The 21486-nt window shown below is 40.3% G+C and overlaps 1 protein-coding gene across 1 annotated transcript in view; it reads left to right on the forward strand.

Moving 5' to 3' along the window:
* Positions 1 to 21163, forward strand: part of LOC134209040 (D-glucuronyl C5-epimerase B) — a 37411-nt gene extending 16248 nt beyond the window's left edge. The window contains exons 2-4 of the mRNA XM_062685024.1: positions 8799 to 8961; positions 9030 to 10448; positions 17831 to 21163. Coding sequence (XP_062541008.1) covers positions 8799 to 8961; positions 9030 to 10448; positions 17831 to 17982 — 1734 coding nt within the window. The 3' untranslated portion in view covers positions 17983 to 21163. The remainder of the gene's footprint in view (positions 1 to 8798; positions 8962 to 9029; positions 10449 to 17830) is intronic.
* Positions 21164 to 21486: the final 323 nt, after the last annotated feature.

The raw sequence follows: 21486 nt of genomic DNA on the forward strand, positions 1-21486 counted from the left end.
CGCGTATTCTTGGGCTAGTCTACCATCTTGTAGCCGCCCAATGTTAAGCCGCGGCGTCCGACTTCGACGCGTGTTGTACACCGTCGAGAGTTTTGAGCGCAGGCATACTGCAACGAGGTAGTGGTCGGATTCAATATTCGCACTGCGGTAAGTGCGGACGTTCGTGATGTCGGAGAAGAATTTACCGTCGATTAGAACGTGGTCGATTTGGTTTTCCGTTTCTTGGTTAGGTGATCTCCATGTGGCCTTGTGGATATTTTTGCGGGGAAAGAAGGTGCTTCGGACTACCATTCCGCGGGAGGCTGCGAAGTTTATGCATCGTTGGCCGTTGTCATTCGATACGGTGTGCAGACTATCCGGTCCGATGACCGGTCTATACATTTCCTCCTTCCTACCTGTGCGTTCATGTCACCGATGACGATTGTAACGTCCCGCAGTGGGCATCCATCGTATGTCTGCTCCAGCTGTGCGTAGAACGCTTCTTTCTCGTCGTCAGGTCTCCCTTCGTGTGGGCAGTGCACGTTGATGATGCTATAGTTGAAGAAACGGCCTTTAATCCTCAGCTTGCACATCCTTGCGTTGATTGGCTGCCACCCAATCACGCGTTGGCGCATCTTACCCAGCACTATGAAGCCGGTTCCCAGCTCGTTGGTGGTGCCACAGCTTTGGTAGAAGGTAGCCGCTCGATGCCCGCTTTTCCACACTTTCTGTCCTGTCCAGCAAATCTCCTGCAGCGCCACGACGTCGAAGTTGCGGGGATGTAATTCATCGTAGATCATCCTGTCGCAACCTGCGAAACCTAGCGACTTGCAATTCCATGTTCCAAGCTTCCAATCGTGATCCTGTATTCGTCGCCTAGGTCTTTGCCGATTATATCGAGTCGCATTATCTCTTATATTGTTCGTAATGATTGGTTTTCTAGGCGGCTTATTGGGCCAGCGCAAACCTCCTGTCTCGTCGGAGGGCCGTCGTGTCAGGGCTGTTTAGCGTCCCACCTAACACCAGGACTTGGGCTTGTGCGCTTTGAGCGGCACACGGTCGCTTTGGTGGGGCCTACTTGCGGATACATGCAGCTTTTTATAGAGGTTTAGCAGGGCCCACTGTCAAACCCCACCACATCCTAGGCAAGCCCCACAACTCGCAGATGGCCTGGGGAGGGATCGTCAAGCCCTTGGACATAGTCCCTGCTGCCCTGGACCCTACCCAGAACAAACAAAGTTAATTAATTTTCATTTTGCATAAATAAAAGTTATAAAATAGAACACTAATACGCAATATTTTTTTATATTTTCCATGTGGTCACTTAAAGTTAACAAATAAATAACTTATAATTGGATTATATGACTAAGTGACCTTCCAAACCCCATCAGCTGCTTCCAAAGCAAAAGAAGAAGACATTGCATTTTAAACATTGCTTTTAAAAATTAGAAAAAAGTTGTACTAGAATTTTTAAAATTAACATTTTAGCCTTTGATCATTGACTAGTTTGCATTCAATTACATTTTGCATTAGTGTCGAGTCGATTCCAAATCCGAACCTCACTCTACCCCATCTTTATCCTACCCCATGGCGTTCAAGTGGTCTGCAAGGACTCTTCTGTCATTACCCTCTCTATTATCCGCCTTGTATTGACTGAAATATAATAAAAATGAATAAAAATGTAATGAAAACATGAAATAAATAATAATAATCCACGGAATACTGTCCTATATGTGTCAAATAATCGAAAACGAGTTGAACGTATCAAGAAATTGAGAAAATCCTGCTGATAGCCAATGGAAATAGATGTAAATATACAAAGAAAACGGGAGGTGTTATAAAAATATTACAAATTAAATGTAGTAGGTCTTTATCTAAAATTAGTTTTAAAGATGGGTTATAACTTCAGAAGTCTCGTACACAATGATGATGTTCAATCCAATCACTCGCAGACATTTTCTAATTGTCCAAGTAGATATAAAGTATCAAGCCATTCAATCGCGTGGAACATAACTAACTCATATTGCTTTAAAGTTATCTGAAAAATCGAAGTTTTAGATAATTCTAAAATGTTGCGTGTCATGGAAACATTTGGAGTGATAAAGCGTTGGAAAGCTGCAAAAATGGCTCCGGTCCTGTAAACCGACTTGATGATCCGAGTCTCGCCAGCATATCGGCTTTTTCGTTACCATCTATTCCACAGTGAGAACCTGGAACCCAATATAGATTTACTTGGTTGTGACAAGACAATTTTTGGAGGGATTGAATGCATTCCCGACGACAGAGATAATTATAACGTAACTTTGAGAAGATGGAAGAAGCCTACATCAGACTGAAGAGGGAAGCCAAGCGGATCGGACTAGTCATCAACACGTCGAAGACGAGGAACATGATAGGAAGAGGTTCAAGAGAAGAAAATGTGAGCCACCCACCGCGAGTTTGCATCGGTGGTGACAAAATCGAGGTGGTAGAAGAATTTGTGTACTTGGGCTCACTGGTGACTGCCGAAAATGATACCAGCAGAGAAATTCGGAGACGCATAGTGGCTGGAAATCGTACATACTTTGGACTCCGCAAGACGCTCTGATCGAGAAGAGTTCGCCGCCGTACCAAACTGACAATCTACAAAACACTCATTAGACCGGTAGTCCTCTACGGACACGAGACCTGGACGATGCTCGTGGAGGACCAACGCGCACTTGGAGTTTTCGAAAGGAAAGTGCTGCGTACCATCTATGGTGGGGTGCAGATGGCGGACGGTACGTGGAGGAGGAGAATGAACCACGAGTTGCATCAGCTGTTGGAAGAACCATCCATCGTTCACACCGCGAAAATCGGACGACTGCGGTGGGCCGGGCACGTAGCCAGAATGTCGGACAGTAACCCGGTGAAAATGGTTCTCGACAACGATCCGACGGGCACAAGAATGCGATGTGCGCACTGGGCAAGGTGGATCGATCAGGTGGAAGATGACTTGCGGACCCTCCGTAGACTGCGTGGTTGGCGACGTGTAGCCATGGACCAAGCCGAATGGAGAAGACTCTTATATACCGCACAGGCCACTTCGGCCTTAGTCTGAATAAATGAAATGAATGAATGCATTCCCAAACTTGTTTTGAAGTGCATGTTGCCGACTTTAGAGCATTCAAAGCTGCTTGGCTGTCGGATATTATGCATATATTTGAGTGTCTATAGTTTCTACGCAAACATATTACAGAACACTCTAGAATTGCGTGAACTTCCGCTTGGAATACGTATACCGTCGTCGGAGGTGACAATGGGTCAAATGGGGGTGAGAATGGGTCACTGTTTCAAGTACTTAGAATGCTTGTAGGAAAGATTGAATGTATCTGAGGGCAAGAAGTCTAAAATATAAGAGACCTTTTTGAATGATTTTTGTATACGACCTCCACGCTGCCGGTGAGAGCGATGACCCATTCTCACCCCCAGACCCATTGTCCCCCCGATAGCAGTACTACTTTTTTTTGTAAATTTTTATAATAGATCCATATTCCTCCTAAAGGTATAACATATAGTTTATGCTTATTTTGAACTCATTTCATAATGTCACTAAATATTTATGAGTTTTCTGAGGTGATATTCGTCCATTAAAAACTATTTTTGATAAAATTCTACTAGGTTCATTTTATTCATATCATGCTGTCTTCTTGTTTTTCGAAAATTAAAAAAAATGCGTCGTCCGAAAAGCAACGCCGCGAGTTGATTTTGCGCCAGCACTTGGACAATCCTCAACTCTCCATTTGGGACATCGGAAAACAACTCGGCATCGCATCGCACAGTCAACGGCGAGTCGTGTGATAAAACGCTACTACGAAACTCCGAGCATCGTACGGAAGGAGAAATACAGTCTGAGTGTTCTACCAGCTACCAGGCGTGTCGTGATAGCGTTTGAGCGAAACACCAATGCTTCGGTCAGGGATGTGGCCAAAAACTGAACCTGTCCAAGTCTTCCGTTTAGATAGCCAAGGACTGAGAGGGACTGCATACGTTAAAAGTACAGAAGGCACCAAACCGTGACGAGTAGCAGATTACGGTGGGAAAGTCACGGACCCGGAAACTGGACAGTACACCCAAATGCTAACGAAGCCTCATTGTCTCATCATGGATCGTTCGTGACTACCATGATTGTAAAAGGGGAGATCTACCTCAAGAAGTGTTTACAGAAGCGCCTGCTTCCTTTGTTGAAGCAACACGAGGACCCTATGATCTTCTGACCGGATCTAGCTTCGTGCCACTATACATTATTATTATTTCAAAAAATCGAAGCATGTCACATCCCCAGTCAGCAATATTGTTGACAAATCAAAATGCCAACAAAACAAGGCCAACTTCTACGATCCGCTTTATGGGGTCAACACCATCGACGATGACCAGTCTTCGGTCCAAACATCGGCCACGCCGAAAAACAAAATCCCCCCAGCCAAGGCTGACGCGAAAGTGAACAACATCAGCGGCGATGGTCACCCAGAAAATTCGCTTCCAACGAAAGTGAAGCTTCCGCCCCTGGTGGTTAAATCGCGTCGGAGAAGGACTTCAACAAGGTGAGGGCGTACCTAACCAAGGCAGGAACCGGAATTGAAGTGGATGAAAGACAGAATCACCGTCTTCGACCAGAGGTCGCACAGACTGAACACTTAACATCTAGCATGAGACAACGGACAGGACATTCACACAACACCCAGTGAACCAGTGGAGAGCTTTTCGCTTCACGAAAAGTTTTTTCCTTACCGGGGCGGGAATCGAACCCACACTCCACAGCACATGCGTCTAGACGATTGACGTCGCTAACCGCACGGCCACGAAGCCCATGACATCGTAAACGAACTGCGAGACGACTACAAACTGAAAGCGCTGGCGGCTTTCCTCATCAGTAGACGAAATCAAACGACACGTTTGACTGTTTGTATCTGGTCCATTTTGCCAAGGGCAGTGTCACTCTCGGCGCCCTAAAAGCTGTCCGCTCGATCGACCAAGTCATGTGGTGCCTCAACTGCGGACACGGTACCCGCAACTGCAACATGAAACCAAAGTGCAACTGGTGCTCCGAGGGGCACGGGACAGAAAACTGCCCAATCGAAGGAGCCTATGAGTTGAGGTGTGCAAATGAATCGTCTGCTTTGAGCGTAATTACAGCGGCACACTAGTAGTTAACTTTCTGAAATCAGTATGGCGAAAGGCATCTAAGGTTCGATTTCTCAAAATTAAGCACCTTCATCGGAAAAATATTTGGTAGGCGTAGCAGCGGACACCTTCCTACATAATCGGTACCAAATAGTTTTTCATGAAAAGTTCCTAATTTTGAGAAAACCCGCGTTAGATGTCTTTCGCCATACAAATTTCTGGCGGTTAACTCGTGCTGGCTATTTGCGCATATACGATAGCGCCTGGGTGTGGAAGCGGCGAGTAGAAAATCAGCCACTGCCAATAATTCATTGCGCTGGCAAACATATGTCGACGGACATGGTATGCCCCAAGTGTGAGGAGTACCGAAAAATCCGGATGCAAGAAGGAACAACTCTTGATCTCGATCGATTTCCAAACCTGCCTCTCCCTGAGTGGCAGCAGCGTCCAGCCCGCGAGCCGAACCGGCAACGTGATCGCTCGCATCCAACAGCCGCCCCTGGTGGAGTTCCTCCGGGCTTTAGCTGGCATCAGAACAGATTGCGTCACTTGCATACAGCATCAAACTCTAATGGCTCACAGCCAAACCCGGAAGTCGTTCCGGCCTCCATATCCAGCACAATTGCTCACCTCGCTGCGCTCGTTGCCGAGATGCAGAAGATGAGGATGCAAATGATGATTGTTTGACAAAATTAGACAAATCAAGCATCCGAAAGATATTCAATTTGCAAAAAAACTAAGCGCGATGGAGGTTAGTGCTCTGTTGGCTTTTCCGCAAACGTGACCTTCAAGTGGTCTTGTTGTGTAGGGGTATCACGCCTATCTAGAGCATAGGAGGTTGAGGGTTCGAGTCCCTCCAAAACACGTGGATTCTTTTTCGCAAATCTCATATCACTTTGTCCATTTTGAAACATGTGCTGTGCAGCCAAGATATTTAACAAAAAAATATTTTCGTACGGCCGAGTTGCCGAATAATAACCAATTAATTGATGCAAATGTTCATGAGCACCAACATTCACCGCTAAAATCCTTAATTGGAATGCCCGCTCTCTGGCGGCCAAAAAGCTGGAAACCCTCGAATTTCTACAAATCAACCATATCGACATCGCAATCTTCACGGAAACTCGCCTGAAACCTAAACTTCGTAAACTTCCCTCTACCGACACAATTCAAAATAGAATAGACAATTTGGCAATATGACACAGAGAAAGAGCAATGGTTTCCAAATGGCAAACCATCAGAAACTTTTACCAATGATTTGTAATCATTTTCCCCTGTAGGTACATAGTCTAAATAGTTAGATTTAATTTTGAGTAGTTAGTTATATTATAATTATAAATATGAACAAAAGTTCAAAACGATCTCCTTATCGTAAGATAAAAAATTAAACATGTTAGAAATACCTAACAAAAACTGCAGAACTAAAGTATGAATAGCAGAAATGCGGTATCACTTATAATGGACTTAGCCTAGCGGTAAGACGCGCGGAAGACCATGCTGAGGGTGGCTAGGTTCGATTCCCGGTGCCGGTCTAGGCATTTTTCGGATTGATTGGAAATTGTCTCGATTTACCTGGGCATAAAAGTATCATCCTGTTAGCCTCATGGTATACGAATGTAAAAATGGTAACTCGGCTTAGAAACCTCGCGCTTAATAACTGTGGAAGTGCTAAAATGAACACTAAGCTGCGAGGCTGAAATGTCCCAGTGGGGGATGTAATGCCAATAGGAAGAGGAAGACCGGTCCTGTTTCGGCGTTCCTTCAGCTGAAGGTTGAGGCCAATACCCGGAATCTTCCCGGAACGATTTGCTACCCAACTCAATCTATGCTCAAACAGTACGGGTAGGGCATGATGCAAGAAACCTTGCAAAGACGGTGTTCGCTTCCGATTTGGCATGTAGGAGACGGCGTGTAGCGCAGTGAGCGAGGGGGGCTGAACAGGTGCAGAATAACCTGGCGAGCGTTGGAGGCATTTAAGGATGGAGAGACGAGACCTCGAACTGTGGATTGTGGCGTCAACTTGTTGATTGATTCTGTTTAAAAGTAAGCTAAATAAATGAATGTCATGCGACAGCTCATTCTTCATGATGTCTCACAAATAACTTCCAGAACCTCAACTGATCGTGACATGATTGTACACTCTGAAAAATCTTCACGTCACATTTACCTGGAAACAAATGTGGTTCTCATCCACCATACCCCTCACGTAAGAGTGACCTGAATGGCATGTAACCTGAACAAAATTTAGATTTGTTGAGTTACGTGATTTATCTGGTGAATCTGACCGGATTTTCCAGTGAATGACGTGAAGTTTGAAAGTAGTTACGTGTTTGATCAGGTGAACCTGACGTGATTTCTACGTACTGGTTACGTGAACTTTTAGTGAAAGCTACGTGGCATCAGGTAACCACTGCATGGTTTGAAACATATTGCAAAATTGTTTTTTCCCTTATGAATGCAAAATAAGTTAGTCCGTAAATAGGAGACCTCTGCGCGTTGTTGCTGCGCTTGATGCGTTTAAATGCATTTGATGCAGAATGATGTTTTATCATAAACATTCGGCCCTTGCGCTTCGGAGACATCACAAAAACACTGTTGGAGAACAATTCAAAGCTACTGACGTCGAATGAAATTTATCAGATTATTATCTAGTTTGTTGTTGCCATTTCCGCTGTTAAATCAATCTCTCAATCAATCTCAAATCAAATCAATCAATCAATCAAAAAGCTGTCCACCCTTGGAAGTTGAAATCTGGAATAGATATTTTATACTAACGGTACCGAAAAATGCAGTTCTAGGGTTCATGTAGCTTCATCTTCTTCCATATCACTTTTCTACGAATCTTATCAATTTCATCCGGCTTTCGTTATTTTTCCGAGGAGGAAACTGCAGGCTTGGAAAATCTACGCCTAGTTGCACCTGAAATATCACTTATAAGATAAAGGTATACCTCTGCGAAGCTCAATTATGTTTAGGTTATGTGTCATTCATTCTTACGTGAGTTTCAAGTCACTCTCACGTGAAAAGTATGGTGGATGAGAACCACACCCGTTTTCAGGTAAACCCGACGTGAAGATTGTTTACGATGCTGGTTTTCCGCAAATGCCGAAGCTGCGATCACACTAACACAATCTCACTTGAATTTTTTACGAGTACATACAAACATATTCACCAAGATTTTTGGTAAAAGTTACGTGAATTTCAGATGAACATTACTAACGTCACGTAACAGTCGTCGTTTGTTCAAGATAGATCAGTTACGTGAATTTTCACGTGAATATGACGTGATGATTATTTAGAGTGTATAGGGGTCTACAAGGCACAAGCTCTACAAGAGGAGTGAGAACTGGGAAGTCTGCATGGGAGTTTTTAAGATTAGGCTCTGAAGTACGCTATAAAACTCAGATACAACCTCCGTTGTTACTTCAGCTGTCATACAATAATGAATTATCTTAAATTATCTATTTTATATGAGTACATATTGAATGATCTGAAATGGATACCTGAAAAAAATTAAACATAGAAACCAACCAGTTTTACCAATCAATTTTAAAACTCATTTTTTTTTCAAAGGTTGAAAAAATACCCAATAAAAAGTATTTATTACTACAGCCTATGTAAAATTGTACACGTAACATGTTGTTATAATATATTTTTTCGTTCCACTTCCATTTCAGACAAGATTCTTTCTTGTAATGATGCGCCTCAACCTGAAGTTTTTGCTAATATGTCTATGCTTCGCCGTATTCCTGATCACGTTCACACTGTGGACCAACTGCGGAAGCGATCTACCATTTGCCCGCGGTCTCGTCCCCAAATGGAACCACCGATACGATAGTGGTATGTAGCACATCATTGCACGATTAATTTCAGGTATTACAACTGATTCACCTCTGATGCACTTACAGTAGACAATCAACTGGAGATGACGGAGGAAATCGATTGTGTCATCAATCAGGAGTACACAATCGGATGTCGACGCGAAGGAGAGGAGATCTATCTGCCGTTTTCATTTTTGAGCAAGTATTTTGAGGTGTACGGTTCGCTCAATACGGTGGATGGCGCCAAGCGGTTCGACTGGTCGCACAGCTATGGCAAAGTAAACAATCCGAAAGGCGTATACGATCCCAAGGGGATTTTTATGTATTTCGAGAATTACAACGTGGAAATGCGGGATCGGGTGAAGTGTATCAGTGCGATCGAGGGGGTTCCGATTTCGACACAGTGGGAGAGCCAAGGCTATTATTATGCCACACAGATCGCGCAGTTCGGGCTGTCGCATTACAGTAAGAATTTGACTGAACCGGAACCAAGGCGGAAGGTGGTGGAAGACGGCGAAAAGGAGATGGCCGACTGGAGGGTTCCAAAGAATAGTTCTCTTAGTCGGTCTTACGTAAAGGATAAGGACACGACGGTGGTGCATTTTTCCACAGGAAAGCACTTTGATAGTGCGATAGCGTTGCCGATGGATCACGTGTTAGATTTGGTGTTGAGTATCGAGCTGATGCTGAGGCCGAATTCGAGCTTTATGGTGACGCTCCAGAATAGGGAGACCCAAAAGTTGTACAACGTGATTTACATACTGGCGGATTTGATGATGAGCGTGCAGGACGATAACATCTATTACGGGCTTGGGCAGAATAGTACTTCAACTTGGAAAAGACTGACGCGGGACTTGTTTGTGGATTTGCAGAAGGGTCTCCCGCAGTATATAAATACGGAGAAACGGAGGAAGATGCGTCGGACCGAGCTGAAAGTGGTGGAGATTTCATTTCTAGGAAATGGTAGTTTCGACAATCTGACGTTGTCGACTAGTGAACATATCAGTCATTTTTACGATGCAGCGGAGTGGATGATACGTCACCAGGATCAGAGTACGGGAGGTTGGCCAATCCCGGTGCGGCGAAAGTTAGGGGTGGGTTTTGGGGAACTATCTAGAGGATGGTACTCAGCGATGTCCCAGGGACACGCAATATCGTTACTGGCTAGGGCCTATCACCATTCCAAGGGTGATAAGCGATATCTAAAGGCTGCGCTGGATGGGTTGAAACTTTTTAGGATACCATCCTACCAGGGTGGGGTGTTGGCCACCTTTCTGGGAAAGTACGCTTGGTATGAGGAATATCCAACGACACCACCGTCTTTTGTGTTGAACGGGTTCATTTACTCGCTGTTGGGTTTGTACGATCTGAACTCGACGGCACCAGCCAACCATTCCAACGAGGCAGCGTCGCTGTTCGAGCAGGGTATGCTTTCGCTGAAGAAAATGTTGCTGCTCTTCGATACCGGATCTGGCACCAGTTACGACTTGCGTCATTTTACGTTAGGTGAGTATGCTGACAAATGAAACCAGAAAATTGTTGATAATAGGCACCTCACCAAATCTCACCTCTTTTTACGACATGCATATTAAGATTGACAAATAATTCATACAAGAAAATAAATGTTTGATTGCTTCCATTCTCTAATTCCATTTTATAAAGGCTTGCATGAAGATTTATGAATAATTTATTCGTATTTTATCATAACGATTTACATGGCTGCCAATAGAGGTTATCTGTTAGTATATTTACGCTGACAATGATTAAAAAATAATACCCACGCCGCATGTAAGCATATTCGGAATCAAGTTCCTCAAAGCCTGCAAAATTTAACTCAGTTTCAAGACTTTACATATATAGTCTTGAATGTGCTTTGTTAAAATGCAAGCACTGTTTTACTACAAGCTACCTATATCCAACCCGAGCTCTCAGTTCCATGCAGTTGGATTGGTTTCCGTTTCCAAATCCTGGTAATGACCGCTGGCTTGCCTGCGCGTTAGCCTTTGATTTGAGGTTTCTGGAGGTCAAATGCACCCACCGTTCCGAGAATGTTGATCAATGTAGATATAAGAAGACTTGAATTCACTTCAACAGCACCTTCTTATATGTCACATTAGTCAGAATGCTCGGAACGGTGGGTGCAGTTCACTTCCACAAACGTCAAAACAGAGACTAACCCGCAGGAGCTGGCGGCCATTACCGCTCGCGGAAAACAGGATACCCTTGGTAACGAGTTAATCAATAGAAAAGGAGTTGCCTCTTTCAACGTTCAGGCAACGTGTAGTGGCCAAGAAATATTCACTTTCATTGACTGTTCTTCGCCCGGCTCCGTGCATGATTCGAGAATTTGGAGGAATTTGGCTATTTATATCATATACGAAAACTCTTGTGGAGTACTTCTGTTGGGGGACGAAGGATGGAATAGCTCCCTGGATGGTGAGTTGAATTACAACAAGATTCATATCATATCATTCATTCTTTGTAGCTAAACACTTGAAGAAACAGGAATTCGAGGACGATTTTTCGGACCCAATTCGGGACCGCTTTGCGATTTGGGCGTAACTTATTTTGTAAACAAAAATTTGAATGACGAATTCCTACTCCAGGAGACATTTCCCGAGAAAGCCATGGTATGTATTCGACAGAGTAGGCTTTCCTCTATCAGATAGGGGAACTAGTTTTAGAGAAAATCGCTTGCATTCTACGGAATCCATGAAACAATGTTTGTTTACAAAATAAGTTACGCCCAAATCGCAAACATAAAAGAAACAAAAAAGTTGTGTTTACTCTGGTGTGTGTGTGTGTGTGCAGATTTATAGACCTTCTGTGCAAATCACTCTGTTCTTCAAAGATATCCATCTGGTTAATGAGCACGAGCCTTTGAAGATCAGATGTTGTCAGCTTTGATGTTTCCGGAGTTTCAAAGGGTTGTATACTATTTAGCCGAAAACCATTTCGCGGAATTTTTTTCGCGGTACGACATTTCGCGGAATGTATCAACTCACCGAAACACATTTCGCGGAATGCACCTTTTTTCCGAAAGTCATTTCGCGGAATGTACCTTTTCACCGAAAGTCATTCCGCGGAATGCCATTTGGCGGAATTCAGTTAGAATAAATATCATTCAAATAATTACCGATTTCTGCTTAATTACATGAAATCCGGGCAATTTTTTTGGATTTAATGCAAATCCGAACCCGATCCGTTTCCGATAATTTTTGCATTCGTAAACCCGTACTCGATTCGAACTCGACATAATTTAATTATTTTAGCCCGCACACAATTTTTCCCCGAAAAATTCAAACTAGATATTTTCTGGTTCTCTTAAAATTGAAAAAAAATGTAAGCCCAAACAACAAACTAGCCTCACAATTAACAAAACTGAATAACATAATTTGCAGTATTTTATTTCTCAAACCCGTACCCGACATTGTACTAATGTTTCAAACCCGAACCCATTGGGTACGGGTTCGACTCGACCGTATCTACAGCTCCGTTATAAGGCGAAAGGAATTGCTAATGTTTTCTTTCAAAGAACACGTCTTCCCGGTATAAGGCGAAGGGAAGGGTAACGCCTTCTTTAAATGGATGCATCTGCCCGGTATAAGGCGAAAGGAGTTGATAATGCCTTTTTTAAAACGAGTATATAGGTATAAGGCGAAGGGAGGGGTAACGCCTTCTTTAAATAGATGCATCTGCGAAAGGAGTTGGTAATGCCTTTTTTAATAGAATGCGTCTGCCCGGTATAAGACGAAAGGAGTTGATAATGCCTTCTTTAAATTGATGCATCTGCCCAGTATAAGGCGAAAGAAGTTGGTAATGCTTTCTTTAAATGAACGAGTCTGCCCGGTATAAGGCGAAAGGACTTGATAATGCCTTTTTTAAAAGAATGCATCTGCCCGGTATAAGGCGAAGACAGGGGTAACGCCTTCTTTAAATGGATACATCTGCTCGGTATAAGGCAAAAGGAGTTGATAAGACCTTCTCTAAAAGTATACGTCTGTCCGGTATAAGGCGAAGGGATGGGTAACGTCTTCTTTAAATGGATGCATCTGCCCGATATAAGGCGAAAGGAGTTGATAATGCCTTCTTCAAAGGAACGCGTCTGTCCGGTATAAGGCGAAGGGAGGTGTAACGCCATCCTTAAATGAATGCATCTGCTCGGTATAAGGCGAAAGGAGTTGATAATGCCTTCTTTAGATGAACGCGTCTGCCCGGTATAAGGCGAAAGGGGGGGTAACGTCTTCTTTAAATGGATGTATCTGCCCGGTATAAGAGGCAATTGAAAATTTGAAAACTACCTCTAAATATTCTAGGAGGCGCTCCTTAGCCGTGCGGGAAGATGCATGACTGCAAAGTGGGCCTATGCTAAAAGATAGTCTCGTTAATCTCGTGTTAAGGCCCAAATTACCGTCATCCAGTCATTGATAAGAAAACCAGCCACGTGCTTGTACCACCCCCAGGAAAAAAAACCGCCCACCGAGGAGAAAATGCATTCCCCAGCTGGATCAGGGAAGCGTTCTAGTGTTAAAACTACATCAACATATAGTGGTGACTTCAATACATTCGTGGGATGCTTCATTTGAATGAATTTCGTAATATTATTTGAAAAAACTGCATTTTGCAGAAAATATTGAAAAGTTGAAAAAATATTTTTCCAGGAGGGGAAACCGTCGATTTACTCTCACGCTCTCTTATACTTTGCAGATACTCGAAAATCATCGTTCAGTGTTGCGTGTTGATTTGTTCTATAAGTTATGCTTGTTTTCTCGAATATGTACGTAAACATCAAGCAATAATCTATGAAAATTTTGCTTTTCATGCTATCTATTGACACTAAATATTGGATGTTAGCTAGAACTGCGAAAACGCAAGCATTCATAAGCAACGCAGGTTATTTATTATTCCATAATTCAAATGTTGATAATGTTGTGCTGCTAAACCGGCATCACTTTTCATGTACACAGAGAGAAGACCGATTATATGGTCATGTAAACAATCCATTGAATCTTGACCAGGGACAGAAAAAGTCATTTCAACTACATCCAAACAGCTGACATCCAACACACAATCAAGTTGCTAGTCCTTCCCGAATTTGAATATGCGAATGAATAGGACGGCATGTGCACGAACAGCAGCAAGCGACGACTCTCGGTGTCAGCGCTGTTTTGAGCGGTGTCAAAATGAATCTTCAGCTTGGCACATTGATATTCAATTTGAAATCTCAAAATATGAATATCATTTCATACTGCGGTGCATGGATTCAACGTGATTCAACATTTTGAATTCAGATTCCTAAAATATATGCTTCTGTTTAATATATATAGAAAAATAATCATCATTTATCGATGCAAATCAACCGCAATTCAAAATATTCATTTCAGCCCCGGTAGATATTCATTTTTTACGCTCGATTATCAATCGGCTATTGAGGATCGGGCGGTAAATTTGGTATGGAAGTTTGACAGCATGCTGCGAGATGTTCGTGCCTGCATTGCCGAGCGTCTGATCAAAACAAACACGAATCAATGACGAAGCTGCCTACTGAGCATCGATGCAACTGATAGTAAAACGAAGATTTCCGTCCTTGATCTTGACGAACTTTTGAGAAGGTAGTCAACTGCATCATAATTTTACATTCATGTAAAATGCATGTAGAAAATTGTGTAATTAGGAGAAGGATGCACATTAGAGTGATTCAAATTTTGACTTTTTTGCACCCCGATAAACGATTGCATTTGCCATTTAAATAAACCTCCTAAATGTTTAGCTAATTTGGATGTAATTTGATTGTGCACACGTCATTTGAAGTTTGTGTGAAAATTACTATGGAAATCGCCATTGATGTAAAAGATCTTTCCGTGAGGTGGCCCATGAACTATTTGATTATAATTAACGCGTCGACTTCATAGAACGCTTGCTAAGCTGAAAGACAGTTGTTGTTGCGAAGCCATTTGACTTTTGTAAGCAAAGTTATATAGAAAACAAAAATGCTCATTAAATTGAATTTACCACGATTCAGTATTTCCTTAATAACTTTTCTCGTAAGCATCAAATCGTTTCGCAACAAAGATGAGCTGCTTCCTTACTAAATTTAATTTGTAGCCAATGCATTCATACGTTGCTGAAGCTTAATGGGAAGCGTTGTGGAACGGTTTGCCCCAAAGTTACTGTTTTCATATCGATTTTCATACAAACTTCATATTGCGCGTGCTCACTCAAATTACAACCAAATTAGCTAAAAATTTAGGATAATTGTTAAAATAGCAAATGTAATCGTTTAAGCACAGGGGAGCGAAAAAGCCAAAAAAATTAAATCAGTCTAATGCACATCAAATCAATCTCAGATGCATTTTTGAGGTTGTTTATGCATATCGCCATAATCTATGCGCTGTACAGGTATTGAAAAGGACGTTAATATTTTGTGGAAATATATAGAGTTTGATACCTTATGAAATGTTTGTGTACTTTGTTCAAAATCGGATCTGAGCGAATGGGTAGGCTCTCCGCAAAAAAAGAAGCGAACAGCAAGAAAAAGAAGTCGATTTGGTGTACGACATGACGACATTTGAACCTTAAACGAATGCAAAAAAAATGGTAACTTGGCTTAGAGACCTCGCAGGTAATAATGTCGGAATGCTGAATGAACAAAGGCTATTATTATTAATATTCCGCGAAATGGTGCATTCCGTGAAATGGTACATTCCGTCAAAAGTCATTCGGCGAAAAGGTACAATCCGCTAAATGTCGTACCGCGAAAAGTTACAAACCGCCAAATGTTATTCCGCGAAATCTTCAACCGCGAAAATGAATTCCGCGAAATAGTTTTTGGTGAAATGTTATACAATCGTTTCAAAGTCATACTGCAATTTTTCAAAAAGAAGATAATATTATATTTACTCATGTATTTAGATAAAACAGTAGGTACCTGTTTTTGAGATCGTCTTTGAGTTGTTGGAATCCGTGTCGTTTTTTGACCCGAAATGATTATTTGGAAAATGAATGAAATGATGCGAATTAGTATAAAAATTTAAATTTGATGCATTCTTTGAAAAATCGCAATCAAGTTTGCTCACGCGGGAGGGCTCGATGATTGAGATTTATGAGCCATTTTACCATCACTGCTAGTAGCAGCAGAGAAAATTGATGATATCGAACCAATCCATCAAAATGTGAAGAAAGAATTTGAAATCGCTGAGCTGGGAGATCCTTGGAACTTCTTGAGTATGAACATCGAGAGGGACCGCAATATCTATTCCATCCACATGAGAGGATATATCGGGACCGATCTGCGATTTGGGCGTAGCTTATTTTATAAACAAACATTGTTTTATGGATTCCATTGAAAACAAGCATTTCCATCCAAAACTAATTCCAAAACTAAATAAAGAAAGTATATTCTGTCGGACACATACCGTGTATTAATCAGGATATGCTTGCTCAAGCAGGAATTCGCCTTATATATGAGTGGGGTTCTCAGAGCGAAAAGTATGCTTATTAACAACGCTAATGAAACATTTTGCAGAAGCATTATGAGAACGATTTGCAAAAAATATGTTTGAGTGTGAATTAGTTTTCTACTCCTTTTTTTTCTACTCCTCATCCGCTTCTAGTGGACGGGATATCAACTACAAGGATACTATAGAAAAAAAATTATCGAAGTTTCACTTGAAATTTAAGTACATGGCCAAACGAAAATTCACTTAAATTTTATTTTATTTTCTAGTGAATTAGAAATAATGAGTACCATCACTAATGAATCATTTAACTTTTACATCTGAAACTACATGGAAAATATCTGCATATGTTTTCAAGTAGCTTCTAAGTGAACATTATTTTGAGTGAACATCTGTCGAAGTGTAGTGGGAGCTGTGGTATACATGAGCATTACGGCAAAACGAGACACAGCTGTCAGTGCATCGATTTTAGGACGCCGAGTTAATGAACCTTTTGCTTAAAAAGCGCAAACAGACCGTGCACAAATAATGGAATTCCAGAGGACCAGTTCTACACGATCTGTGCTGGTAAAGTATTGCCAATGCTGATTAGTTAGTTAACTTAGAAAAAACTGTAAAAAAGCAAGCATCTTGTGAGTGTGGAGTGTTCCCAAATCCATTTACAACAATCGATACAATAACAGTAGTAAAACATAGTAAAAGACATAAAAGCGAAACAATAATACATTTTTTCTCAAAAACCAAAGTTGTAATGCTATTTTTAGACCGTGCTTATACTTACATATAAAAGCTTCCAGCACAGATCGCAGATCCAAGAAATTTATCCAAATCTTTAATGGTTACTATTAATTATTCAGATATGTTTATGGAACGTAGCGATTCGTAGCAACTGCCACAAATCATAAGGTCATCAAATAATCGCTTTGAGAGTTCAGACCCCTTCTAATTAGAAAGAACCAGAATCCAGCAAATCAAGCATCCAAAAGATATTCAGTTTGCAAAAAAGTGCTAACCGCGGTGGTGGTTGGTACTCGTATACTGATGCCTCTTTTTTTTTTTTGCAAACGTGACTTTTATTAAGTGGTCTCTCTATCTAGAGAGTAGGAGGTTGAGCGTTCAATTCCTTTCAAGACACGTAGATTCCTTTTCGCGAAACATGTGCTAGGCACAGTGGCGTAGCCACAGGGGTGTTTTTGGACATAGCCAAGCTCTTTAGGATTTTATCAATTTATTAGAATTTTCTGTATTTCTCCATGTAAAACGTGTTCGTTAAATTCAACGACGAATGACGCTAGTTGGAGAAAAATAACATAGGATAGAACACAAAATGCATAACTATTATCTATAGTTTTTACGGTTAATATGGTCCATAATAGTAAGTCGTAAAACAAAGTTCTAATTAGGAACCCATAATCCATTTTCTACCCGTAGGAATCGCACCGAACCTAGCCCGATGGGACTACCATGCAACGCACGTCAATCAGCTACTATTACTGGCGACGATCGACTCTGATCCGATCATCTCACAAACTGCCGAACGGTGGAAACATTACATGCTCGGCAAGCGAGCGCAGCACAATTAATGTTTACAATACCGCGTAAGAATGTAAGCAACAATAAGAAACAATGGCTCTTCCTCTTCCTCCTAATGCCTTACATGAAATGAAGAATTGTACTCTTTGATAAAAAAAATACATGAATCACATACACACTCACAGACAAACGAGAGACAACTTATTCGTAAAAAAAAGCTACTTCTTCATTGTTGTGTCCCTATTTAGAGAGTATGATCAAACTGTTATGGAGTAGTGACTGTCGAATTTCACCCCGGAAAAAGGACCACGGCTACGATTACGAAGAAGTTGGAAAATAAATTCGAACATTTGGTATATGCAAATCACACAAACAAACACGCGTCTATTATATTGATACTGGAACAAGACTTAAATTTTAGAGGAAAAGTATGAGAATAGCTCAGCGATGGTGCACAGGAAAACACATAAAACACGATTTTCTAGGGCATGTTACTAGAATAAAAATACACTGAAAATGATAGTGATTGTGATCGTTGAATTAGAAGCAAGCAGCAGCTGCGCGAATTAAGAAAAAAATGGCACATTAATGGCACCCTATTTCAAATAATATGAAAATAAAGAGAGACATGTACTGTAAATATCGTAGAGGATTATGTTTGGAACGTTGTGTAGCGTATTAGTGAATGGTGACTTAGAAAGGAATGGTTGTTCAAGAGAAGCTGTGTAAAAATTGTGTTAGCGATGATAGATGAAAAGCTTAGCGTGTAATAATTTATAGAAACTAACTTTCTTGCCTTCTTTTGTTAATACATTTTGTGTTCCGTTATCTGTTACGAATGAGTAGACAATTAAATCAAATAGGCTACCACTTGTAAAATATTATAGGCTTCTTACAGTCAGTCCAAGTATCATTCAAGACTTATGTAGAAAATGTGTATTGTAATAAAAGTATTGTTTCTAATCACAGATTTTGCCTAAGGTTTAAATTGATCATCATTTGCCTAAGGCTAAATCACTGAATCATATGATTATAACTATCTTTCCGTATTCTGTTAAAAATATTTTTTTATTAATGTACGATGTGCGATACCAACATGATCATGCATCAAGTTGAAACTAATCATCAAATAATACAGAATTGATAATAATTACCATTTTAAATTGTTAACTGTTGACAAAATATTCTAAGCTTTGAATAAAATACTGGAGTTTTGTTTGAAAACTGCAAAGACACTACTGGAAAAAAAGTGAGACACACAAAATTGATTGTCAAAAGTTTATTTTAGGTCCAATTTTTTTAAATTACCTATCGTAAAAAAGCATTGTTTTATTGTGCATGCAAAATTTTTAGAACGCACGTGTGCAAAAGAGTTCACGTAAATTCAAAATAATTTCTTATAGAAATTTACAAGAAATCATCGTGGAAACTCGTTTCCTGTGAAGAAGAATTTGCCGTGAATTGTCCGTAAAAAAACGGAAAAAAAATCAGAAGGATTCGGCCGTACTTGAACTTAATGTGTGTCCTTCTTCTGAGAACAGTCTGAAGTAAAATGATACCCGGGTAGACGATAATAGCTCATTCAGAGTAAAACGTGATATTGATAACAAAACATGATATGAACTTGTTCGAAATAAGAGCAAAAATAACAAGCTAAAATAACAAAACATTTCACCGATATGGCATACAAATATCAGGTTTTGCCATTAATAAGAACATATTAATATCTTGAGCTATTAGTTTGTTCTTGTTAATAGCAAAACCTGATATTTTTATGATATTTCGGTGTAATTTTTTGTTACTTTTGTTTGATTTTTTACTTTTATTTCAAACAAGTTCATAACATGTTTTGTTATCAATATCACGGCTTCTACCCGGGTTAAAAAAGGTTTTTTTTTTGGCAATTGACCCAAATAGAAATATTACTGGTCTGCCTCTGATTTCATTGTTTACATAACAACTTTTGCACTTTCGCATGTACTTGAAGTGATTTGGGGAGAAACATCACAAATTTAAAGTAGGGGAACTACTCCTGGAATTCATCTCATGGCTCTGATGGCTTATTCTACGATAGGAGTGACGTGAGATTGCCCAAATGACGTGAGAAGAGTCGTATAGCCCCATTTAAATAACATGGTCACCTCACGTGAGAATTTCTAAAATCGACTCACATCACGTCACTCGACTCGTAGAATAAGCCCATTTCATCCCATCAAAAACAAATCAAAGCAATTTGTTTCTTATTTTTGGGGTTTTTTCAGCAGTGAGCACGCATGTTGAAAGAAAGAAACGACGAAATTGGTGCTGTATTTCTTTGTTTAACGATGAGATGAATATATCTCGCTTAACTTTTCAAAAGGACCTAAGTAGCATTTTTTCATGAATTTGAATACTGCAATGAATAGCTTTTATGTTGTTCTGTTGATTGCGCTATTCATATTAATTTATGAAAAAATGTTACTTGGGTCCTTTTGAAAACTTAAGCGAGATATGCTCAGTAAGATGAAGATCGGAACAGTTCTCGCGCTTAGTTTCATAGGGTTGTATAGATCGATTTTTCTTCGTTGATGTTTTCTTTTTATTATTGTACCGAATTGCGCTAGTTTGTCGATGATTCAATGGTTTGGTATGATAAAGGATGATTGCATCTTGCACCAGAATCAATAATCACGGTTGTAGCATTTGAGACAATTGTGTTATTAACAAAATATAAAATCGATTAAGAGAAATCGATCAATACAGTTATGCACCTATGAAGCTTAGCGCGATAGTTTGATTCATGCAACGTATCGATGTTACATAGGATACGTTATTTCATTAAACGAGTAGTCTCATACTTTTGAATCAACTGTGATTACCTCCAATGTTTTTTTTTCGAAAATCTTCAAACATTGCTATTGAATATAAAAAGAAGTATAGAATAAGAATAATGAAATGAGTCGCGGTTCTAATATTTTGTATTATAATGATATATATTTTTTTATTAAAATCAAAGGAGCCCATGTTATTTAATTTTAAAATTTAACAAACTGACTGTAGAAAGCGCCTTATGAATTAAATAAAAACAAAATAAAATTTAACAAAACAATACAGTTTATAGCTTCATTTCTACTGAATGATGATGAGATCGAATTAGTAAATCGCCGCATATCGTCATTATATCTCAATATATCGGGACACTGATTTTTCAAAGAAACATGTTGTAAAAATAAAAGACTGTTGATTACTACATATGTATAGTTTTCTTTTTTTCAAATAAGGTTGAGTAATAATTCTAATGAAACAGTAGGATTTTTTTCAATTAAACTGAACTAAGAGCTGAACGCAGATATGCGTACTTAATCTTGGAAGGCTAGATAGAAGACTTTTGGTTTGCACTTTGTAAAAAGACAATAATCCTCCTCCCTATTTGAAATAACAGAAGTCGACCGCTGTTGATGTCAAATATCTCACTCATACCATGTAGTGGATACAAAAATGACAGATTCACCAAATTACCAATGTAAAGATTCAATAGCTACCTTTCCTATTATATGATGAACCGGTTGAAACAA

Source organism: Armigeres subalbatus, chromosome 2, assembly GCF_024139115.2.
Source record: "Armigeres subalbatus isolate Guangzhou_Male chromosome 2, GZ_Asu_2, whole genome shotgun sequence".
Classification (NCBI taxonomy): Eukaryota; Metazoa; Arthropoda; class Insecta; order Diptera; family Culicidae; genus Armigeres; species Armigeres subalbatus.